Genomic DNA, 25,254 nt, shown 5'->3' with positions numbered 1-25,254 from the left:
CTCCAGGATCTCCCCTAGCCCTGCCTGAGCTGAAGAATTGTTCTTTTCCCACCCAGGAATTCACTGTAGGAGCTGCCACGTTTGCTCAGGGCAGCTGGTAATTCACTGTGGAAAATTTGGTCATTCTTCTTTCGCTTTCCCCGAACAAAGTCAATTACTGTGAAATAAATACACTTCCCCCCTTAAAAAGGAAAGGTAAGAGTTAGGAACAATACAGCCAAAATGTTTTATTTGGGCAATACAAATACAATCAAATCAAAAATATCACAGATTTTCATACATTAGTAAGAAGTTACTGTACACTTGAACAGTTGCCATTTTTTACAGCTAAACAAAGCTTTACCTTTATTAAAATGTAATTTCCTCTCACATAAAATATACACTTTGCACTGACGTATTTTACATGGGACACCTCTCTGGGGAAGAACAGCTCACGAACAACACGACAGGGCCACCTTCTCTACCCCACACAAGAGCACATCGAAGCGACACGCGGCTGCTGCCAGGGCCGTGCCCGCGGGGCGGCTGCAGCCTCGGCCGGGCTGCTGGGCTCCCTCATCTCTGGGGCGGGTTGAATTCTGGGGTCACTGCATTTTGGGGGGCGTTGGTGGATTTCTGGGCCTGGCGGATTCTAGGGTTGGTGCATTTTGGGGGCTGGTGGAATTTTGGAGTTGGTGGATTATTGTGGTCGGTGGATTTTAGGGATGGTTGATTTTTGGAGTTGGTGGATTATTGTGGTCGGTGGATTTTAGGGATGGTTGATTTTTGGAGTTGGTGGATTTTTGGAGTTGGTTGAATTTTGGAGTTGGTGGATTTTTGGAGTTGGTGGATTTTAGGGTTGGTGGATTTTTGGAGTTGGTGGATTTTTGGAGTTGGTGGATTTTAGGGTCGGTTGATTTTTGGAGTTGGTGGATTTTTGGAGTTGGTGGATTTTAGGGTTGGTTGATTTTTGGAGTTGGTGGATTTTTGGGTCAGTGGCTTTTTTGGGGCTGGTGGATTTTTGGGTCAGTGGTTTTTGGGGCTGGTGGATTTTTGGGCCGGGCGGATTTTAGGGTTGGTGCATTTTGGGGGCTGGATTTTTGGGGTCAGTGGATTTTTGAGGCTGGTCAATTTTTGGGGTCAGTGCGTTTTTGGGGTCGGTGGATTTCAGGCTTGGTGGATTTTTGGGATCGGTGGATTTTTGGAGTTGCTGGATTTTTAATGTTGGTGGATTTTTAGGGTTAGTGCATTTTGCGGTCAGTGGATTTTTGGGGTTGGTAGATTTTTAGGTAAGAAGAAGGGACTTTGGGGCAGGGTTGAGCATGGCTCTGGCAGCTCTTCCTGGGGTTCAGCTGCCAGGAAATCCCTCCCAGGATATTCCTTGTCACCCTGTTCTTTTAAAAGTTTTAAAGTTCTTTTAAAAGTTTTAAAGTTCTTTTAAAAGTTTTCATGCCTTCTGATAATGTTTATATATTTCTACTGGAGTTCTCACGCACTATCATGTAAATAATGATTGTTTTGCATTCTCCTCTGTGGGAGGAGAGAATTGATGGGCTGCTGGTTTGACCAGCATGGTTGGAGAGGTGGCAATCCCATCCTCCAATCCACGGTCACTTTTGGAACTCTATATTGCAAGATCAGAAATAAAAGTTACTTCCTTTTGTTCTTTTAAGCTCGGTGTGAGTGCGTGAGTTATTTTGTGCAGCAGTACAACAGTTCCTGGTGCCAGGGCAGCGTTTGGGGTCCATCCAAACGCCCGATCCCGGTGGGATTCTGCATCCACGGAGCCAGGGGAACTCCTGGCAGCAGAGCAGGGGGAGCCCTGCCGTGGTGCTGGACAAAGGCCAGGAGGGGTGAAAGGGGTGTGGGAACAACTCTGGGTCACGGGAGGCTCCGTGGGAGCCCCACAGGAACCGCTGGATGGTTTTGGGACCGGATTTGGAGAAGAGCTGCAGCAAGAAATGCACTCATCCCTACGGGCTGGAGTGAAACCTGGGGTGAACTCGGGGCTCTGCCAACCTCAGGTGAAACGGATTAAAGAAAGAGGGAAAGGAAATGTCACCGTGGTTTAATCCTGGAGAGGAGAAGTTCTGCTCTTAGCCAAAGGAAAAACTTCTGGAAAAGGGATTCTCCTCCCTGCCCCTTGTACAGCAGTGAGGGGAGGGGAAGTCAGCGAGTGGCTTTGGAAAAATCTCCGTGTATTTTAAAGAGGATTTTGATGGAATTGCGGGGAGGGAGATCTGTGGGACGTGGACACAGACGCTCTGTGTGCTGCAGCATTGGGCCTGCAGGGATCTGCCTGGGCTTGAGACCCCCACAAAGGCACCAGCCACTTCCGAGGGCTTGGAGGGCTCAGGCAGCCCTGGATCTGGGAATGGCAGCCCCAGCCTGGGGTCTCAAGGCTCCTCTCAGACCCAGCTCCTCCTCCTGCTCCCATCCTGCTGCCCTGTTGCCTTTCCACAGAAACCCTTGCTGCCTCAGGCATCCCTGCCTGCCAGGACCTGGGAACAGGGGCTTGCTCCTCTTCCAAAAACTCCTGCCATCCTCAGGAATAAGGCATCTGTTGAGTTTAGTTACTGTAAACCACTTGTGAAAAATGAAAATCCTCACTGTGTCCTGGCACCCCCAGGGGATTTATTTAGACATGAATAAAAAAGAGTAAAATATATATTTATATATATATATAATTATCCTTTGCTAATCGTAACACAATGTACAATCTGAACCTGATTTGGGAATAAAATACAATCCTGGACAGAAGCAGAGGGGATGGAGGGAAAAGGGACTCACCACCTCCTGTTCTTTGTGCATTTTCTGGGTTCAATGGCTTTGTCCTTTCTGGGGCTCGGGGTCCCTCAGGGAGTGAGGATCAAATCCTCCCTGTGAGCAAGGATGAGATCCTCACTGGGAGCAAGGTCAGATCCTTACTGGGAGTGAGGATCAAATCCTCACTGTGAGCAAGGATCAGATCCTCACTGGGAATGAGAATTAATCCCTCCCTGGAACAAGGGTGAATCCCTCCCTGGAGTGAGGATCAGATCCTCCCTGGATGAGGCTGCAGCCCCCTGGCACAAGGGAGCCCCGGTGCCGGCTTGCCGGGCTGACAGAGGGATGGGCACCCACGGAAGGAGCTCCTGGCCTGGCTGGATGAGGAATTCCCGGCGCCGGGCGCCTCTGGAGCCCGGTGGGAGCTGGCCCTGCTCCGCCAGCCCTGCCAGGAGCTCTGGGGATGTTTCTGCACGGCTGCTGCCGACTGATGGGGTTCAAGTGGGACTTGATGCCCTTGGAGCAGCCCCAGCCGAGGGAAAGGATTTCGGAGCAGGGCAGGGGTGAGCGGGGCACTGCCAGGGTTTGATTTCCTTGGATCCGCTCGGCTGCTGCTGCTGTCAGCTGGAAACAAGCCAGGAGACAAATACAGGAGCTGACCCCTCCAAACAGACGCTGCACGTTGGGCTGGAAGAGGGATTTTGGCAGGTGAAATGATGGCTCTGGAATTGTGAGAATTGCACATTTTACAGAAACACTTCCAGGCTGATTATCCAGAGCAGCTGGGGCTGCCCCTGGATCCCTGGCAGTGCCCAAGGCCAGGCTGGATGAGGCTGGGAGCACCTGGGATGGTGGGAGGAGCAGGGAAGAGGAACTGGCTGGTATCAGGTCCTTCCCAGTCCAAAACATTCCATGATTTTATGCTTTCTCTTGGATTTATTATGAATTCACCACGAGGAAGCTGCCCAGGGCTGGGACTCGGCTTTGCTGCTCCCTGGTGCTGTGGGGTTGCCTGGGATAAAGGCAGGGCTGTTTGTGGCTCCCCCTGTAGCTCCTTCAGAGTCGGCTCTCGTGGCCGAGTTCCTTCAGCCCCATCATTAATAAAATCAGAATTAATTTACTTAACTAAGCTGAGGTTTGGGAAATCCAATAAAAATGGTTTTCTTTACAGTTAAGGTGCGTGTGTGGGATATTCCTCAGAATATCTGAAGTTTTTTATATTTGGGACTGAGTATTCCACATGTCTCTCCTTTCCTTGGATCACTGGTGTGGCTCTGGCTCAGCTTTGGAGACATTCTGGAATTGTTGAGGATTACCTGGCTTTTTTCACTGTGGATTCCAGTGAAACCCCTCCATTTGCAGGTTGATTTTATTCTTTCCCATATTTCATTTAATGGTTCTGCCTCACTTTCTGTAGGAAATGAGAAGGGAAGGCCAATATTTGCCATGAATGAAAATGGAAATTCTTAAGTCAACAGCCAGGGCCAGCCCTCCCTCTCTGTTACACAAACCCAGCGGGGTTTGCTTTGTTTAAACCCGAGGTCTGACCCTCCCTGGTTCTGTGCTTATTTTAATAAGAGCATTTGGTGGCTGTGGGAGGCTGCTTCTCACAGCACACGGGTCAGACCTGGCACGTTTGTTTTCCAGAGAGCTCCTCTGGGCTGGATTCACCTCAGCCCTTCATTCTGCAGGAAAAGGAGCGCTGGGCTTCTGCCAGAGGGCTTTTTTGGCACTAAGGGATGGAAGCGAATGGGAAATGTGGGTTTTCATTCAGCAGCTGCTGCGGAATGGGCCCCGAGGAGCTTTCCCAGGACAGCACCGTGCAATGGTTGGGGCTGCTGGTGCTGGAGGCCCTTGCCAGCATTTTTGGTTCTGATTCTTTGTGGTTCTGTGGATCACAGGAAAGCCCCGGGGCCAGGCTGAGCTGTCCCACAGGGAATGCTCGCTCTTCTTCTAGGCTGCTTTTCCAAACCAACCCTGCTTAAATGCCATTTGGCACGCCCTGGCCTGGGAAGCTCCAGGCTGTGCTGCACTCAGGGATGTGGAGAGGAGATTCCCTGTCAGGAACTGGCCCTTGCCTGCAGGGAGCACCGGGGACAGGGGCGACCCTGGGGGCTGCCTGGGTGGGCTCCTTAAAAACGAATTCTTCACTTTCTCTTCCACCAGATGCACCATTTGTCTGACTACAAATCCAATTTTCAAGTGAGGTTGATTTTTCCCCTAGATGCTTTGGATTTTGGGAAGGAGGAGGGCTGGCAAGGCTTCCTCAGGGTGCCACAGGAATTCCACAGAGCCCCAGAAACCTGAATCCTTCAGGGGGGCTCCTGCTGCAGCCCCCTGGAAGGTCACTGGCATGGTCACATTTTGCTGGGCAGCCCTCCTCTGTCTTGGAGGGAGAGATTTCTAAAGTTAATTACCAAATCTTTGCCATTAAATATTCAACAACACTTATTTTTGAGTACCTCAGGTTTAATTTAGGTTCCTTGAAAATTTAATATCCGACTTTAATATTTAATACTGCCCTGAGATGGGTGTAAGAATTTAAAGTCTATGCTTTGAAGGAAAGGGATCCTGGATTTCTTTATGGAAAAGGCTGAGGTGGACGGCTGAGGAAAGGGTCTGCCTTGAAAGGATCCAACTCTTCCTTTTTCCATCCTGCACAAGTGTCTTTTATGTGCAGGGCACTGTAGGGCTCACTCTACTCTAATTAAGGCCTCTAATTTATTAAAATATCTTTAACATGTTTGCAGCACAGCACCAAAAATGGGAAGCATTATGATAATTTTTAAGGTTGTTTTCTTCTTTCTGGGAGGGGGATCAGCTGCCCAATTAACACACACCATTAATTTGTGAGCTGCACTTGAAGTGAAATGAGCAGCACAGGGTTTGTGGAATTGTTTAAGAATCAGAATTCGAGTCAGAAAGCACAAAAGCACTTGGAAAAGTCCTGTGAGCCTGGATTAGAAGGGTTCCTGGTAAGGATGGGCTGTGAGGCTTGCCTGGAGAGCTCTGCCTCCAGCAGGGGGAAAGGAAAAACCCCACTCAGGAAAAACCCCACTGCAGCGTGTGGGGCAAAGATCTGCTCAGGAAAAACCCCATAAGAGAGTGAGGGGCAAAGATCTGCTCAGGAAAAACCCCATAAGAGAGTGTGGGGAACAGTCCTGCTCAGGAAAAACCCCATAAGAGAGTGAGGGGCAAAGATCTGCTCAGGAAAAACCCCATAAGAGAGTGAGGGGCAAAGATCTGCTCAGGAAAAACCCCACTGCAGGGTGTGGGGCCAGGCTGGTGCCAAAGAGCCAGAGGATGAGGGTGAACATGGAACAGCAGCAGGACAGGGATGTGTTGCCCTGATTTTTAAGTGTTATGTTTTCTTTTATAGCTCTTTTGAAAGTTTTAAAGTTCTCATAAAACTCCTTCAGCCTTCTGCTGATGGTTACAGATTTCTACTGAAGTTCTCAGGCACTGTTGATGTAAATAATGATTGTTTTGCATTCTTGTCTGTGAGAGGAGAATTGATGGGCTGTTGATTTGACCAGTGTGCATGGAGAGGTGGCAATCCCATCCTCCAGTCCACTGCCACTTTTGGAACTCTGTATATTACGAGGTCAGAAATAAAATTTGCTCTTTTTCTCTCTTCAGCTCACCGAGCTCCTGTGTGCTCATTTCGTGTCCAAGAGCGACAGGCATGGGCACAGAGGCTGTGGGATGAAGGCTGGGAGGAGCAGCTTGGGCCAGTCCTGCTGCTTTGGCACTTTCCTGGTGCCAGAGCTCCTCCTGGCCACGTTTGGTGCCCTCAGATGTTCCCTGCAGCTGCTGCTGCCCCAGGGGTGTCCCTCCCTCGTGGCTCGGCCAGGGAGGTTCATTGTCAGAGCTGGGAATTGCTGGGGCCCTCGCAAAGCCCTGCCAGAGGCTGCAGCAGCACCCAGAGGGGCCTGGGGCTGGAGAGGGTGGGAATGGGGCTCTGGGGGATGGAGAGAGTGGAAATGGGGCTCTGGGGGATGGAGAGGGTGGGAATGGGGCTCTGGGGGATGGAGAGGGTGGGAATGGGGCTCTGGGGGGCTGGAGCTGGGTGGGAATGGGGCTCTGGGTGGGAATGGGGCTCTGGGTGGGAATGGGGATCTGGGGGGCTGGAGCTGGGTGGGAATGGGGCTCTGCTCCCAGGGATTGGGGGCAGGATGGGAGCCATTGGCTGAGGCTGTGCCAGGGAAGTTCTCATGGAAAATGAGAGTGCTGGAGCAGCTCCCAGGGCAGGGCTGAGCCCCCACCCTGGGGGTTTACCAGCCCTGGGCATGTGGCACTTGGGGGCACAAGGCAGTGCTGGGCATGGCTGGATTTGGGACTCTCAGAGGGCTTTTCCAACCTGAATGATTCCAGCATTCCATGGGATTGTCCCATGCTTTGCAAAGGAGAGGAGGCTGCTTCCCAGCTCTGATGGCAGTGGTGCTGCTTAAGTCCTGCAGCTCTTGTAGATCCCTTCCAGGGAAATATCCTGTTCCATCCCATCCCATCCCATCCCATCCCATCCCATCCCATCCCATCCCATCCCGAGGATGCCCATCCTGCATTCTCTCCACCCTGCTGCTCTCCAGGGGCTGTGGATGCTCCTGCACAGCAGGCTCGAGGGGGAGAAGGGCGAGCCTGGCTTTGAAAGCTCAGAAAATGTGATTTTGTGGCAGAACTGGAGGCAAATCCTGCCCTTTCCCCTGTCCAGCCCTGCCCAATCTCCGGGGATTGTCCCTGTGGGAAGTGCAGCTCGGAGGGGAAGCTGGGGAGTGGGAGCAATCCAGGCTTGAGGAGGTGACAAAGCAGGGAAGAGTGCGAGGTCTGGGAGGGAAATTCATCAGCTCCCGGCTGAACAAGGAGCTGTGAATCTCTTTGAGTGCAACAGCTCTGCCAGCTTGCAAAGGAGCAGATGTGCTCACAAGATGGATAGTTGCAAATAGTCAAAATACTGTTTTTTGGGCGTTTTTGTGCTTTAGTGATTATCTTTTTTCATCTAAAATAAATCCAGATTGTGCATAGGCTGGAAAACAAAATAACAATATTTGGAGAGTGGGAGTGTTTATTTAACAGGTGGCCTATTTAGCAAATGGTTTACTCCTACAGAAATAATATTCCTGCAGGATCCTGCAGCAGTGATTGGGAACATCTGAGAGCAGGAAGGCGTTCTGGGGGGTGATTGCTTCATGTGGGCTCGGGGTGGGCTGGTTTAATTAAGAACATCTGCAGGAGCGCTTTGCTGAGTGCATTTGCATCTTTAATTGACCGGGGGGGTGCTGGGCCGTGGAGCCCCCCTTTCCCTGGGACCCCAAGGACGGGTTTGTAAGGGACGCCAGGATAGTCCCTATAACAGGGAAATTCCTAAAATTCCCAGGAGTTTACCCCGTGGAGGGAACAAGCAGGAAGCTGCTCTGGCAGAAAAGGACAAGAGCGGGCGCTGAGCTGATCCCAGCATTTTCCCTCAGGCTGCATTTTGGTGCCAGTTGCTCTTTGCCCTTTAGTCACCAACTCCAGCCTTGGAGCTTGCCGAAAATGTTGAGGGATTTTGGGAACTGGAGGACGATGGTGTCCCATGCTGGGGCAGGGACCTGCCCAGCTCCCCCCAGAGCACAGCTGTGTTTGGCTGTTCCCTGCATGGCTGTGATCCCTGCGCTGGAGCCGGGGCTGGGAGCTGTTCAGGAATGGGATTTTGGGTGGCCAGGGCGTGATTACACACAGGCTGGCTCCCTGCAAGGCCTGCCTTTTGTTTTCAGCTGGTGCCTCTTGACTTCAGCAAATGCTGGTGGCTCCATGCTGTGGGGTTTTCTCACCAAAGCCATAAATAACCCCTCCAGAGGCACTGTACCTCCCCACTGGATGATCCCAAAGGCCCCTTCCAGCCCAAACCACTCCGTGACTCCGTGATAAAGTCGCCGGTACTGAGCAGCGCCTGCTTTGGTGGGCTGTGCCTTGGTTTTGCTTTCCTGCCTCAGCTTGAGGAAAGAATTCTTTCCCAAAATATTTGTAATCTTTTGGAATATTAAAGCACTTGTCTGAATTCCTAGGTTTTTCCAGGGGCCTGAACATTAAATTCAGGTAAAGTGCCTTTGATGACAGACGTAATGAACACAATGAAGTGATTATTAAATTAGAGCAGCCCTAATTCTTGACATTCATTTGAGGTCTCCCCCAGTGTTTATCTGATTTGTCGTTTACAGCAGTGATGCCATGATTTTGGGTGGGGGAGGATTAGAAATGGAGGCAGTTTTGGACTGGGGAAAGGAAAGGCTGGGCTGTTTTCTGCTGGCTTGGCCAGCCCTTCTGGAGGAGATCCTGGGGAAGACCTGGCAGCAATCCTGGCACCTTCCCCCACGTGGCAAAAGGATCCTTTGCCCCAGCACCAGCCGGATGAGGAAGCAAGGACAGGAATTGAATTCAAGGAAAGGAATTAAATTAAATTCAAGATCGCGGCTCTCAGAGAGAGGAACACACTGGGAACGCTCAGAGCGAGGTCCGTGTGCTCCGTGGGGATCTCAGCTGAGAACAAAGGCAGGCCTGCAGCGAATCCCTGCTCCTCCATCCTCTGGGGAATCCTCCTCTCCCTTCTCTCCTCTCCTGGGAGGCTGTGCTGGCAGCCTGGGAGCAGCTCCTGCTGCCGGAGCAGCCCTGGGCTGAGCATCCCTCTCCGAAGCCTTCCGTGCAAAACGCTGCCTGCTCGTGCTCATTAACCTTTCCTGGAGTGCTGATTCCGTTCTCCAGCGGAAGGTCAAAGCCCTCAGCAGCGTTTTTCTGGGAATGAAGTGTGTGATCTGCATCTCCTGGAGAGAAATGGCACGGCAGGAGCGCTCTCAGGGCTGCCTGGCTCTCAGGCTGCTCTGCTCTCAGCCCTGCTCTGCTCCCACAGAGTGCGAGAGGAGAGAGCCCGGGTGATTAATGCTGGGAAATTAATTAATTCCCAAATGGCTCACACAGCCAGTGAGGCCTCGGCAGGGGCTGCAGAGAGCGAGGCTCAGTACCCAGCACTCACTGAGCGCTCACTCAGCACTCACTCAGCACTCTCAGCACTCACTCAGCACTCTGCACTCACTCAGCACTCACTCAGCACTCACTCAGCACTCTGCACTCACTCAGCACTCACTCAGAGCTCACTCTGCACTCACTCAGCACTCACTCAGCACTCTGCACTCACTCAGCACTCACTCAGAGCTCACTCTGCACTCAGCACTCACTCAGCACTCACTCAACACTCACTCAGCACTCTCAGCACTCACTCAGCACTCAACACTCACTCAGCACTCACTCTGCACTCACTCTGCACTCACTCTGCACTCACTCTGCACTCACTCTGCACTCACTCAGCACTCAACACTCACTCAGCACTCACTCAGAGCTCACTGTCAGCCTGGGGAGGGAAGCTGGGCTGAGCCCAGGGGACACCCTGGAGTTCTGGGGTCTGTTCAGGCTGAGCTGGGAGCCAGGGAAGGTGGGAGCCCCCCGAGCACCAGGGGGCCTCTGCCAGTGTCTTGGTCCGATGCCTTTTGTAGGGTCCAGGGAATGGGGTGGGAGCTGAGCCTGGGCTGCAGCCTCCTCCTGCTCCTGCTCCTGCTCCCTGCCTGCCCCTTCTGCCCTCGGGGAGAGATGGGGACCAAGAGATGGGGAAGGAGAGAAGGGGACCAAGAGATGGGGACAAAGAGATGGGGAAGGAGAGAAGGGAGCCAATGGGGACAAAGAGATGGGGACCAAGAGATGGGGACAAAGAGATGGGGACCAAGAGATGGGGACCAAGAGATGGGGACCAAGAGATGGGAGCCAATGGGGACAAAGAGATGGGGACCAGGAAATGGGAGTGGAGAGACAGGGCCCAACAAATAGGGACCAAGAGATGGGAGCCAAGAGATGGGGACCAAGGGACAGGGATCAAAACCACAGGGACCAAGACCCAGAGTCCAAGGCTGCAGGAGCAGCACACAGGAGAGTGTCCCATCCTTTGTCTTTCAAAGTACAGGGGAGGTTCCGTGCACCTGTCCTGCTAAAAGTCATTTCTAAATGAGTCACAGGGATTTAGGATCCATACATTTTGGCAAACAGACATTAAATCCTCTTTATACAGAAAGCAGTGGCAACTGAGAGCCATTGCCTCCATCCCAGCCTCCCAGGCTCTGTTTTTAAACGTTTTTGGGGAGGGATTTGCAGTAATTTACTCCAAAGTTAATTTCTTTCCCACTTACGGTAAGAAAAAATGTGAAAAGGTCAAAGATAATGAAAAAGCAGTGAATTTGAAATCCTGTGGAAGAACAACTCGATGCTTTTAGCAGCTCACTTAAAGGGGGAGGAAAAGCAGCTCCTTCAAGGTTTGAAAGCTTTGCCAGCCTAATGAGCCTGGTGCCTCCTGCAGAGCCCAAATTCCTGCCAGGACCGGGCTCATTCCTGGGGTGGAGCAGCTCCTGCCCGGCCCCAGCTGAAGGGACACATCACAAACGCTGGGCTCCTCTCAAAGGCTGCCCCTCCATGCACAGCTCCGAAGAGGAGAGGCAGTTTTATATTAAAAAAGCTACAACACAGAGGGAGGGCAGCCTGGCCCTGCCATCCCACCCTCAGGCACCCACTGGAAAATGAGGCTGCTGCTGCTCCATCTCGGCCTGGAGGGTTGTTCTCACCTGGGGCTCAAGTGGGGATTAATGGGACCCGTGTGCCTCTGACTCTAATGGGGCTGGGAGGGGGACAAGCTGATGGTGCTGCACAGAAATCCCACAGAAATGCCAGCTGGCTTTGGGCTGAGAAATCCGAAAAGAGAGAGCCGATTTCCCCCTCTGGATACCGACTGGAATAAATCATCGCTGCAGGCAGCTCATGAGCTGGGGAAGAGGAGGATGGGGATAATGGGTACCCCAGCAGCTGGCTGTGCTTCCCCTGGGGCTGCTGCAGAAGGGGCATTCCTGCTGTCCCTGCTGTCCCTGCTGTCCCTGCACTGCCTGGGGTCACTCTGGGCTGGGCTGGCTGTCCCTGCTGCTCCTGGAGGGCTCCAGTTCCCTGTGGGACAGCCCAGGCCCTGCTCTGCCCAGCTCTGTGCAGGGAGGGAGGGAGCCAAGGTGCCACCCCCGGGGTGGCCGTGGGACAAACTGGGGATGCCCTGGGGATGGCTCTGGCAGCGGGGCTGATGGAGCAGCACCTGGCACTGAGCTGCACCCCCTGAACGCCCAGGCAGAGACCCCAGGGCCTCTCCCAGCTGATCCCAGCCAAGGGCAGAGCAGCTGGGGCGGGTGGGAGCTGCTCCTCCCCATCCCATAATGCGGATTTTCATCCTGCCGACGACGGGAGCGCCTCGTACGCCCTGAAATGTGAATGACTGAGAGCTCAGCTGATGAGAGGTGGCAAATGTGCTGATCCCCGCATTTTTTAACATGAGAATTTTCTAATAAAGAGGAGCCTTGGAGCTCCTCATGAATTAGGCATCGGGAGCCGGAGCAAACAGCGCTGAAGGTGCCCCAGTAAAGCCCTTGCTCACACACAGCTCCGAGAGCAGGATTTGCTGAGAATCCCTTCCCCATCAGCCCGAGACCTCGGTGCCACTGGCCTGCCCTGCCTGTTTCCAGGTGGATTATGGAATTTCCTGGCTGCAGAACAAATCCCTGCCCTGCCCTCGGAGCCCAGGGGAGGAACACAACCAAGGAACCAAGCCCAGCACAGCCCAGCACGGCCAAGGTCCCTGCCCCACCACATCCCCCTTGTTCTTGGCCAAATCCAGAGCCAGCTCCTCCCTGTCCTGCCAGCACCTATTCCTCTGCTCTCAACTAAGGCAGAACGGAGCATTTTTAATTCCAGTTTTCTAAATTCCCTTTTTTTTGTCAACACTTCCTCATTTCCCAGGATCTTGCAGCATGGCAGGAGGCTGTGGCTCGGTGGCCCCATTCCCACAGCCCTGTGGGGCTGAGGAACACCAGACCCCTCGCTGTGCCCCAGCTCCAAGGAGTTTGGGTGTGTGGGGGGACATGGGAGAGGATGTGGCGGTTTTTGGTGGCACCACAGCACTGCCAGCTCCACAGCGAACCCCACACCGCCTGTGCTGGAGTGCCAGGCCCAACTTCATCCTCTCCCCACTCCTCCTCACACATGGCAGTTCATGCAAGGATTTTAAAACTATTGAGGATTCTTTTAAAAGAAATGCTTCCCCCCACTCCCCCCCCTTGTTTTTTCCTCCAAAGAAACACCCCCCTCCATGGCAGCTGTGAAATATGGATTATTTACCTCCAGACTGGGCACGAGGCTGATCCAGCCTTAGAAGTAAATGCATATTTAGTCTTTAAGGCATATTTATCCATGTAAATACATATTTTGGTATACACATTCTTCACAACACAGTTCTGTGGGCTCTGTGGAGGTTTTGGTAGCAGAACATTTGCCATTGTCTATTTTGAACACTTGCTCAGAAAATGTGCAAAAAAAGCAGCTGTCACCGGGATGGGTTTAACACTCCTGGATCTTAAAAACAGCATCGACTCTAAAAAAAGCCTATTGAAAAGTTTAAAAAAAGCTGTCTGGCTCTGAAGGATCCTGCCAAGATACAAACCCTCGAGAAGCTGCATTTGTTGCTGAGCTGTGAGACGTGTCTCAGCTGAGCGTCAGCTCCAGGGCAGCAGCGTGTGCCAGCAGTGTCACCTCTCCGTGTGGGGACACAGCCCTGAGCTCCTGCCCAGCAGCCCCTCCCAGGCTGGCGGCTCCAGCAGGGGCTGGAAATACTCACTGAACCTTTTCTGTTCCTCCTGGGAAGTGGGAACCCACAGAGCCAGACCGGCCCAGCAGCCACCAACAGGGAACCCAGAACAAACCTTCCAACAGCTGCCCCAGAAATGAAGGGCTGGAACCAGCCCCAAACCCCCCCCGTCCTGCAGCCCCGGGAGTGGCTGTGCTCAGCCTGGTGCTCTGGGGGCACAGAGCCTGTCCCAGCCCAGCTCCCCAAGCCAGGAGTCCCCGCTGCCCCCCAGCCCTGCCCAAACCCGGCTGCAGAGCCCCGAGCCCCTCGGCCCCTGCCCCTCGCACACTCCTGCTCCCAAAAACACCCCTGGCACCCACACACGGCTCCCACTCCTGCTGCTCTTGTGGGTTTGGGGTTTTCTTTCTGGGTGTCCCCCAGGTGAAAGCAAACGCGGGGCAGGACCTCTCCTCCGTGCCACCCAGCGGGGTTGGCAGTGCAGACATTCAACGCTTCGCTGTATATTCCTTTTTGCATGTCTAATAAAGCTGCTGTTCATTCTATCCTGTTGCTGGAAAGATCAGGTTCCAAATGTCAGGAGTCACTGGAATGCAATGTATCACTGGAATGCAGGGTTGGATCCAGCCACAGCATAGAACCCTCTCCCAGTCTTACGTGCGTGGGTTGGGTCATCCATATCCTCATTTTTCCCTTCATAAAACTGCACTGACACAAGACTTCCTGCAGCACCACTGTTTCTAGTGAATGGATTATAAAATAGAGCACTTTAAAGCTGCAATACAAGAGAGATTGGGATATCAGGACTGATAAACTCATTTGAGACGAGTTTGTGCCCTTTCCTTCCAGAATGGGTTTGTTCATGTTATTCCAGGTTTTAAAAAATGCCACATTTCTGAAAGCAGCACCTGCTTGGCACATGGCAGTAAAAAATAGGAGAAGTAATCCAGTCTGTCACTGACCACGTGCAGAGTGACCCAGGAGGTTTTATTGCCAGCTTTTGGAGTGAACATCTCTGTTTTCTCAGCAGGGACGGCAGAGGCACTGCACCTCCTGGCTGGGACAGCTCAGACCAAGCCCAGGAAACTCCGAGTCCTCCTTGCTGAAAAAACAGGATTTGGGGACTGCTGAGCATTCCCAGGGCTCGGCTGGGGCTGCTCACTGCAGCCATGAGGACAAAAAGTGGGGACCTGGGCAATTGGTGTCACCTCCTGGAGCTCACACAGGACCTGGCAGTGATCACAGTGGAAGTTCTGCTGTCCCACCCAAGGCCAGGCTGGACGGGGCTTGGAGCAGCCTGGGCTGCTGGAGGTGTCCCTGTCCCTGTCCCTGTCCCTGTCACTGTCCTTATCCCTGTCCCTGTCCCTGTCCCTGTCCCTGTCCCTGTCCCTGTCCCTGTCCCTGTCCCTGTCCCCCTGTCCCCCTGTCCCCCTGTCCCTGTCCTTATCCCTGTCCCTGTCCCTGTCCCCCTGTCCCTGTCCCTGTCCCTGTCCCTGTCCCTGTCCCCCTGTCCCCCTGTCCCCCTGTCCCTGTCCTTATCCCTGTCCCTGTCCCTGTCCCCCTGTCCCTGTCCCTGTCCCTGTCCCTGTCCCCCTGTCCCCCTGTCCCTGTCCCTGTCCCTGTCCCTGTCCCTGGCAGGGGTGGGATGCTCTGGGCTCTGAGGTCCCTCCCAGCCCGGGATTCTGTTATTCAGGATTTTGTTATTCCTGCTGTCAGTGGCTGTTGGTGAGCAGGTCAGGAGCTCTTGGGGCCACCAGGGGATGTGGTGGCCCAGGGCTGCTGGCCAGGGCCACCGCAGCGAGTGACACGGGTGGCAGTTCCCAGCCAGGTGGGAGCTGTGAGCAGCGCTGCGCGCCAGCAGCGGCCAGGCTGCGAAGGACACAGCACCATTACCCACGAGTTTGGTTTCTGGGCTGGTCCTGCAGCGTGTGCCAGCAGGGTCCCCTCTTCAGGGGCTGCAGCAGGGCTGGGGGGACAGCCTGCCCAGGGCAGCAGGTCCCCCAAGCCCAGGTGGCTCTCCCAGGCACGGCCACGTGCCCTCAGCAGGAGCAGCCTCGCTGCTGCCACGGGGACACGTGGAGATAAAAAATTCTGCTTGATACTCCAGGGATTTGCAGGTGTCTCATGGTTCAAAGCATCCTTTATCATTGCTAAATCAGCCAAACCAGTACAAAATTGAGTGCAAGAAAAATACCAATTTGAGTCGGCTTTGCCAGCGATACAAAAGGGAGGGTCCTGACCTTTACAGCCAGGTGGGAATTTGGCTTCAGGGGAACATTCCGACATTCAAAAGGTGCCACAAAATCATTTGAGTTCTGCTTTCTAGAGGGAAATGTCGTTTTTACAGAGGTCGCCTACTGCTCAGTGGTGGTGGAGGGAGGGACAAAAAGGGTTGTGCTGCCCTTGAGCTGAGCCCTGCCCCGGGGAGCTCCCCTTTCCTGGCAGCCCGTGGCACCTCTGGCTCTCCCAGAGATCCCCTACGCTCCAAAGGATGCTCCAGCATTTCCCAGAACACATTCCAGACCGCTTGGAGAGGAAGAGGAAAGTCGTGTTTCATGAAGGCACAACCATGCTGAATTGGCAGGAAAGAGGGAAGAGAACAAAAGCAGTACTGCACAACGCAGTTATAGTACAAGGCTCATTCTTGAAACCTGAATATCATGCTAGAAGAAAATCTAGATATGTGTAATATTTTGAAGAAATATTTTGAAGGCAATATTATTTGATTTTTTTTTTTGACTCAAAAAAGAACAAATGTTTTTCGTGTAAGTTTGGAGAGAATGCTAGTTGAGAAGGGAACTGAATGTTTGTATTGCAGCCTTAAAGAAGCACATTTTTACTGCAATATCCTTGTTTTGTAAACTACAGTCTGCGACTCAGCAGACCATGACTGAATGCTTCTGAAAACTTGTCGATTACAAACATGAAATCACAATTAATATCCTCTAAAAGTAATTTCAGAGTTCTCACGTCTTAAAAAAGGACAATGTGTACTGCTCCACAAGGTAATGCAGCTAATCAAAAAAAAGGAGTCGAATTAAAGTATTTACATAATGAGCAATTCTACAGAAGGCGATCATCCCCATGTAAGCACTGATTATATCCCACGCCGCTTTTAACAAACTCTACCAGATTGGATCCAGTCATCAGCACTTCCAGAGAATCCTTAAAAGCCTTTTATGGTCTTTGCATTTAGTGCAGAAGGATGTTCTTCAGGTAGAATATGCTGCTGAGCGAGGACAGCGTCAGCACCAGGGACCAGCAGGAGAAGAGCACCTCGGCGTGCCCGGTGATCCCGTACTGGGCTGTGCTGGGAGCTGCAAGGCAAGGACAGGGGTCAGTGGCAGTCCCCCCTCATCCCCACCTCCTCCTTCTCCAGTCCTTCCCAGCAGGGTTCCCCTGGGGAGCAGAGAGCCAGCACAGCCAGCCCGCAGCCCGGGGACAGCCCCTGCTCCAGCAGCAGAAATCCGTGTCCAGGCCAGCACTCAGCAACGGAGCGCTCCATTTTTAACCAGCTGAATAATCGATGCATTCCTGACTTACTGAGCATGAAGAGCTGCAGTGCAATCAATGACAGGGGACTGGATTAAGCCCTGCTGGAAAACAGCTCATTTTCTGCCCAGCTCCAGAAGCCAGAGTTTGACAATTGTGCTCAGCTAAAGACATTAATATTTATTTTGAAGTAATTTTATTTATTTGTTTACCACGAAGCCTTTCTCGAATTCCTGGGTAAATGCACACAAAGTGCAAAGAGGGGAAATACAAGAAATCGGTGCTGAGGAGCAAGGGAGGAGCTGGTCCCTGGGATGGGGATGTCCCAGCTGTGCCTCAGGGATGGACCCGGCAGAAATTTGTCCTTGACAGGGACGGGGAACGGCCTGAAGCTGGATGAGAGTTGATTTAGATGGGAGACTGGGCAGGAATTGTTCCCTGGCAGGGTGGGCAGGGCCGGGCTGGAATTCCCAGAGCAGCTGGAGCTGCCCTGGATCCCTGGCAGTGCCCAAGGCCAGGCTGGATGGGTTTGGAGCAGCCTGGGACAGAGGGAGGTGTCCCTGCTAGGGCAGTATGGCACTGGGTGGGATTTAAAGTCCTTCCAACCCAAACCATGCCAGGATTCTATGAAAGCCATGGGTTTGCTCTGGAGCTGAAGGAGCTGTTCCCTCACCCCACACCAAATCCTGCCTGCTTTCCCTGTCCCAAGGCTTCTTCAGCCCAAATCCTGATCAAATCCGAATCACCAGCACCCTTTGGTTTCCCTACAGACCCCTGCAGCTCCGCTGGCAGCCTGTGACATTTTACTTGGCGCAGGAATTGTGACACAACCCAAAATCCTCTGCTTTCCCCCCGTGCAGAAAGGCTCAGGTAATAACCCAAAACACAACGAGATTTAACTTGGTTGTGAAGCTTGGTTTAGTGACTGATGACTGTGACTAACTGCAGGCCAGGGCACTTCCTCTCCTCTCATTAAAAAAGGGCTTTCTGTGCTAAGTCAGGATGACAAATCAACCTTTAATTTATCACGGGGGCCGGGCGAGGAAGCTGAAGCATAACACAGGTGCTGTTTCATTTTATGGTATGAAGAGACCTTCCCCAACTTAAGGATAATTTGAACTGCAGCAGCTATAAAAGAGAGCGGAAAATTATGTAAATCTGATTTCCTGCATATGAACCAGCTCCGTCTTTCCAAGGCTTATTAAATCATACCTGGATTGTTTCTGCACAAAGGCAAGAGGGAGTTAATGGGGGGAAAATGCTCTGACTTGGGAGATGATAGAAAAGTTAAAGTTCCCAGAGCTGCCTAAGCAGGAGAATTGGATGGAAAAGAAACCTGAAGGAGAAGCAAACCCGGAGAAGCTTAATTATCAATTATGATGTCACATGAGGCCTACTGGATGACACATAGTTTAAAATATTGGGCTAGACTCTTAAAAGTTCTTAAAAATTAATAATCTCCTGCAGACTTTTTCTTCCCCCCCCCCCCCCCCCCTCAGAATTTTGATTAAATTTTCCTGTGGCTCCCTGAATTCTTTGCTGGCCAAGCAAAACGCTGTTGCTGGATATTAATAAAATTCCGTAGCTTTGTGCTGATATATACACTTTAAAAATAAACACACCTTTAAAATTTAAAGACTCTTAGCATGGTCTGCTCAGCCCTTGATCTACTCTGAGTAATTATTTTAGTAAGGACTGAGCAGTCCTTGCTTTCCTGTGCAAGGCCATGCAAGGTCACGTTGTTCTTGGACTTGGTAATTTCAAAGCACTTTTGGATGGTTCTCTGTGTCAGACTAAGCCCTCAGTTTAGGGAAAAATGAAAAGGTTTAAATTCTTGAGAGCAGCATAAACCAGCTGCCTTGCTTTCCCCCACTGAAATATTACCATTCCATTGTTTCACACACGCACACACACACACACGAGCTCCCAGTCTTAATATTTATGCAGGGAGGTAATGGTGGGGGAATGTGTGATTAGGCTTTAAATAAAAGCTGGAATTATTGGAGTCTGTGATTACACCTGCAGCCATCCTGGGCATTTCCCTGAGCCCCATCCCCAGCATGACACAGAGCTGAATTTAGAGGGTTTGGCAGAGCTTTGGCTGCCTGGAGCGGGGAAGAGCTGTGTCAGGATGGACTGCAGGAGTTTCTCCACGGGAAGGGCTGCCCAGCCCTGGCACAGCTGCCCAGGGAGGTTGGCTCCCCATCCCCAGGGGGATCCCAAAGCCCTGGGGATGTGGCACTGGGGACGTGGCTCAGGGGTGGCCCTGGCAGTGCTGGGGATGGTTGGACGCCGTGGTCTGGGAGGGTTTTTCCAACCTAAACGATTCCATGACTTTATGATCTGGTGCTGCAAATTCACTTCAGAGCCCGGGGAGTGATACCTTGAAATGGCTGAAAAGAAAGTGAATTTCCATCTAGAAGAAGATTAAAAGGAGCTCCACGCACAGCCTGATGTCTGAAATAGCAAATGACCCAGGATTTAGAAGACACAGGGAGTTTAAAATGTCAGCTCCAGCCACTGAGGAGTAATAATTTACTTTCATGTTCCTCGGTAAGTCAAATTTTGCTCAGAGCCAGAGTGGCTGCATCATTCTGGGAAAGGGAAAGGGAAAGGGACACACACACACACACACACACAGAGCATCAGCAGGGGCTGGGAAGGGACCCACAGGGGCTAGGGGTGGAAACTGAGGTTGTAGGGGACCTTAAATGTCCCCTCGGGGCAAGGAGAAATCCCTGCCTGGGCCACGGCACCACCCCGGTGTGGGGTGCCTTTGTAAACTCGCCTTTCTTCCAATTTAGGGATTATTGGACCTAATCCTAATGTTTTACACCAGCCAGCACTTGTGGAAATATTTAAGACACCCTTAGCACAGATAGGATTATATTCAGACATCTCTCCTGGTGCTGAATAGAAAGGAACAAAGTAATATTATATCAGTATCTCTAATTAATACAAGAGATTAGGGGAAGTGCTATGCTGGAACACACAAACCAGCATTTCCTAGCACCAAGGGCTGCATTAACCAGAAATAATTATAAGCTTTAATGCTGATGCTGTGTAGACAAAAGCACAGACCCCTTTAGGTTGTCTGAATAAGCAAGACTAATTCTGTTAAATGGATTATGCAGGGAGATGTTAATAAGCATTTCATTTAACCATATTCAGGTTAATAATTTACTAAAGGAAAGCCTTAATAAATTGGATTTTTTGGTGCAACGTTTAAAACATACAGAGAAGGAAGGAATAAACTAACTCAAGGTCAGAGCACTAAGTCGAAAAAGAAGGATGAAAAAGGCTGGGCTGTCAAATAACATTCTTTTAAAAGAAAAGATGGGGAGATAATGGGCCTCAGAAGGCTCGGGCGAGGCCCAGGGATAACATCTCTAAATTTTGTTCCACTTGAAGCTGCTGGAGGATTTATGGCTGTGAGGAGGAGGTCGGCACTCTATAAAAGCCTCTGCTAGGGAGCAGCAGTGGTGATGGGTGCCTGCAGAGCTCTGAACCAGCTCCTCTGGCCAGGAGAAGAGGAGGAACCTCCTTGGAGGCCAGGGAGGGCTGGGCGAAGCTTGGCCTTGGGAGAACAAAACCCGAAAGTCCTGTCTGAAAAGGAACCCGTGAGGAAGGGATTGTTTGGGCTGATGCAAATGCAATCCTGCTGAAGGCTGAGCGGGCCAGGAGCTGCTCTGTGAGCGAGAGGCAGGAGGGAGGCACATGGAGCACCCCGAAGGGGCTGCCAGGGGAGGCTGTGGCTAAACAGCTTTGGCCTCGATGGCAGCACCTGGAGAAGCAATTTCAGAAACGTGGAAATGCCTTTGGAGCATTTCCTGGAGGTTCTCTCCAGCCCTGGGTTCCTCTGTCCCTGGCCTGGCTCACAGCATCCCTCCCGTGCTGGGGCACCCTGGGCTCAGCTCTGGTTTAGTTCTGGGTCAGCTCTGGGTCAGTGCTGGGGTCAGTTCTGGTTTAGTTCTGGGGTCAGTTCTGGGACCCTCAGGACAAGAAGGACATTGAGGGCCTGGAGCATGTCCAGGGCAGGGAATGGAGCTGGGAAGGCTCTGGAGCCCCAGGAGAGGCTGAGGGAGCCGGGAAGGGGCTGGAGAATCCCCGAGGAGCCGGGAAGGGGCTGGAGAATCCCTGAGGAGCTGAGGGGGCTGGAGAATCCCTGAGGAGCCGGGAAGGGGCTGGAGAATCCCTGAGGAGCTGGGAAGGGGCTGGAGAATCCCTGAGGAGCTGGGAAGGGGCTGGAGAATCCCTGAGGGAGCTGAAGGGGCTCAGCCTGGAGCAAAGGAGGCTCAGGGCCCTTGTGGCTCTCACAGCTCCTGCCAGGAGGGGACAGCCGGGGGGTCGGGCTCTGCTCCAGGAACAGGGACAGGAGCAGAGGGAACGGCCCCGGGCTGGGCCAGGGCAGCTCAGGGTGGATATTTGGGAAAATTCCTTCCTGGAAAGGTTCTCCAGCCCTGGCACAGCTGCACAGGGCAGGGCTGGGAGCTGCAGGGACGAGGACAGGGCATGTCCTGTGAGCCTGCCCCTCTCCAGGACTGTCCCAGCTCTGGCCCAGCCCGTCCCTGGCTCCAAGCTGGATCTTGCTGTTGTGAGTTATCTGTCAAGAAGAGCTCAGCACTGCTCAGACAAATCTCTGAGAAAATCCTTGAGGAAGGACACGGAATATTGCAGGAGCTGTCCAAGAGCTGACTCTGCCCGTGGATAAGCCAGAGCTGGGAGGATAAAGCTGGGAAGTGCCAGGTGCTTAACAGAGGGCCTTTATCATCCTCTGGGATGGGAGTGCTGGCAGGAAGATCCAGCAGATGAGCCCCAGAAGAGTGATGGGGCTGATAAGAGAGGGGTGTTATCAGGTCCCGTCCATCAGCACTCACACAGGGCTGCTGGCAGGGCAGGAACTAGGAAATGAAATGCTGATTTGTCCTTATTTAGAATTTAAATGAATAAAAAAGCATTTTATGAGTCTTAAAATGGGAAAACAGGGACTAAAATATGATTGTTAGAACTGGAGAAGCAAAAAATCAGCTGTTTGTTGTGCTAAAATCTGAAAGTTTAGTATTTTAAACACTTGAGACATGCCACCAGCAATGTCTTAAGCGAAATATTATCCCAGCCTGTGTTTGTGCACGCACAGAAAATGAGACAGAAGCATTTCTTGTTCCAGTCATGAAGACCCCAATTGGGATGTGCCCTGTGTTTAATGCAAAACTGATCCCGATGCTGCTTTTGACTGAGGTAAAATATAAAATATGATATTTACAGGTTGCAAAGAGAGTCAAGCGATGAACACACGGTAACCATGGCCACCAGCTGTGCAATCCTGAATTGTGGGGATCTCTGCCTGGGCTCTGGGGCCCAAGGAGGCAGGAGGAGACATTTTACATTTTACACCTTCCCTGCCTGCCCTCCACAGCAGTCACCTTTCCCTGACAAATAACTCATGCTAAATACTGTAAACAGACACAGATTCATTTCACACTGCTAAAAATACACCCATTGCTGGGGATTTAAAGTCGGATCACTTTGCTTTGTGGCTCAAAGCAGAGCTGCTCCCCCAGGGCTGCCAGCCCGGCTCAGCGGGCACGGAGGGACAGAGGGGTTGGGGCTCAGGGGGAAAAGGGGGCTCCCAAAGAACCCTGGAACAAAGCATTTCCCAAGCCAGCAACTGCTCAAGAGCACTGAGTGGTTCCTTATCCATGGTATCTAAAAATCCCTGCAGTTCCTGTGGGTCCTGCTGGGGTTCCTGCTCTGCCATGGGGAGGAGAAGGATCCAGGGTGAGCTCAGAGCCCCTGGCAGGGGCTGGAGAGGGACTGGGGACAAGGCAGGGAGGGACAGGACACAGGGAATGGCTGGGAGCTGAAAGAAGGTAAATTTAGATGGGAGATTGGGAACTGGGAATTGTTCCCTGGGATGGAATTCCCAGAGCAGCTGGGGCTGCCCCTGGATCCCTGGCAGTGCCCAGGCCAGGCTGGACACTGGGGCTGGAGCTCCTGGGACAGTGGGAGGTGTCCCTGCCAGGGCAGGGGTGGCACTGGGTGATGTCCACAGCCCAGCCCAGCCCAAACCATTCTGGGATCCTGTGGAGGTCCCTGGGTGTCCCAGGATCAGAGCAGTGACAAGCTTTAGTGGCAGCTCCAGGAACTAAACAGCTCCAGCCCCCGTTTTCAGCCTTCTCGCACTGCTCAGGTGTGGCTTCAGTGCAGTTTCATTCACACAGGGATAAACCTGGAGGTATCTAACACAAGCACCTTCCCTGAAATCCTGCAGGGGAACAGAGGCCCTGTGATGCCTGGGTGGGATGAATGAGGCACGGAAAGCTCCATTGAACAGGATGAAATAGCACAGTCCCGATGGACTCGGACTCTGCTGCAAGCAACACTTCACAATCCCAAGAAGTATTTATGAGGAAAATGACTGCAAGGGAACAGAATGGAATTTGGCTTTATATATCATCCTTTATCTTGGAGTCGTGTCCCCTTTCTTTGTGTGGCTGAGGAGTGCGGTCGTGTTGGAAAATCGAAACATCTCTGAGCAGCTCTGGAGTGACAGCTCTGGATGGGAACAGCCCTGAGCACTGGGCTGGGTGGGACACGCAGAGGAGATCTGGGCCCCAGCCCTGGGGTGGACGGGACCACCACCTCACCCCCTCAGCCAGCAAAGGAGACGGCAGAAATCAGCCAAGGGAGCAGGGACTCGATGGCTCTGGCAGCAGGAGCCACCCACGGTCCCAAACCGTGGCCCCTGGGCCCTCCAGCACTGTCCAAACGCTCCTGGAGCAGCTCTGGAGGTTTGGGAATGAGCCCGTTCCCTGGGAGGCCGGGCAGTGCCAGCCCCTCTGGGGGAAGCACCCCTCCTGCCCTGCAGCCCTGAGGGATGAGGTGCTGAGCAGGGCTCAGCCCCTCCCTGCCCTTGCAGGGATCCTCCAGATTTCCTGCGCTAAGAATCCTCCACATTCACTGCTCCTGGCACACCCAGGGCAAACCACACCATGCCACACATCCAGCTGGGATTGCTGAGTCTAACCCCGTGGTCTTGTCTGGAAGAAGTGGAATTGCAACAACTGTTGAGGGGAACAGCCCCTGGAAGGGATCCTGGAAGGGAACAGGCCAGTCCTGTGTCATTTCAGGGATCCTGGAAGGGAACAGGCCAGTCCTGTGTTATTTCAGGGCTCTGGAAAGGATCCTGGAAGGGAACAGGCCAGTCCTGTGTCATTTCAGGGCTCTGTGCAGCCCTTTGGTCACACAACTGGCTTGGGATGGGATGTGCTCAAGGCTGGGACTCCATCCTCCCTCACATCTGCCCTGATTTTGGGTTCATCTACAACAAACCCAACCTTGTTTAGCCTGAAGTTAAAGAGAAACCAAGCCTGACGCTGGGTCCTGCCTGGGAATCCAAAATTAAACAGGAGAATGGCCCAGGATCCTCCACTGGACATGGCAAACACAGCTTTGGTTAAGGGGACATTGGAAATAAACCATGACAGGGCCAGAGAAAGCACTGGGAGAAGCAAACTGCTCATCCCCATCCCCATTTCCAATCCCAATCCCATTCCCCCATCCCTGTGTGCCGGACCAGGAGGTCTGGAGAGGTTCCTCAGGGAAGGAGAACCAGGAAGAGCCAAGCACTGAGGCCTTCCATGAGGGACATTCCCACACCAAGGGATGGGGAAACTTTGGAGCCACCTGCTCCTGGAATCCAGGATTCCAGCTGGATGAATTCCCCACTCCCACGTAGGGTGAGCAGGGAAAACATCGACTGCTGGGAAGCTCAGGCTCCTCAGGCATCATTCTGGCAGCCTACAATAACTGCTTCCCTGACAATGTGGCTCTTATTTGTAAGTGTCACACTGGAGACAAGGAAAAGCATTTTAATGTGACAGAAAAATTTGACTTGGGAGCTAATTACTTTAATTTGAGAGAATTTTTGGCTCATCTGCATACTTGACAATTATTTACAGCTTACATTGGTAATTAGAGGTTGGGTCTCGTGCTGAAATATTGCAAATGGATTTGGAGACATTTGCTGATCCTCCTAACTTTGAGAGGAAATGAATTTATTAGTAGTTAATATGTAAAATATTTGTACTTCTGACCTTTTGTTAAACATTCTTCCTATATTTTAAATGATTGGTTGTCAGAGCCATTTTTCTCCAAGTGACGTGTGACATTGTAAATAAGCTCTTGAATTAAGCAGCACATTAAATCTCCGTGTTCAGTGGCAATCTTTGATAGTTCTCATATATCAGGAAGACTTTGTTGGTTCTGCTGTGTTGAGGCAATGTCATACAGCAGCGTGAATGATAATTTTTTACACTGAGCTTTCCAGT

At 52.2% G+C, this 25,254-nt stretch overlaps 1 protein-coding gene across 4 annotated transcripts in view; it reads right to left on the bottom strand.

The window, feature by feature from the left end:
- Window positions 1-202: 202 nt before the first annotated feature.
- The window catches only part of NEGR1 (neuronal growth regulator 1), a 175,260-nt gene continuing 150,208 nt past the window's right edge, over window positions 203-25,254 (bottom strand). For 3 of the 4 annotated variants that reach the window (XM_031505577.3, XM_031505578.3, XM_085586068.1), the window contains one exon: window positions 203-16,749. In XM_031505577.3, the coding sequence (XP_031361437.1) occupies window positions 16,625-16,749 (125 nt within the window). In that variant the 3' untranslated portion in view covers window positions 203-16,624. The remainder of the gene's footprint in view (window positions 16,750-25,254) is intronic. The other variant, XR_014956980.1, reaches the window with a different exon arrangement.

The sequence above is a fragment of the Lonchura striata genome, chromosome 8 (assembly GCF_050655825.1).
Source record: "Lonchura striata isolate lonStrDom1 chromosome 8, ASM5065582v1, whole genome shotgun sequence".
NCBI classification, from domain to species: domain Eukaryota; kingdom Metazoa; phylum Chordata; class Aves; order Passeriformes; family Estrildidae; genus Lonchura; species Lonchura striata.
Note: the sequence above shows the minus strand (reverse complement) of the source record. Positions and strands in the feature narration are given on the sequence as shown.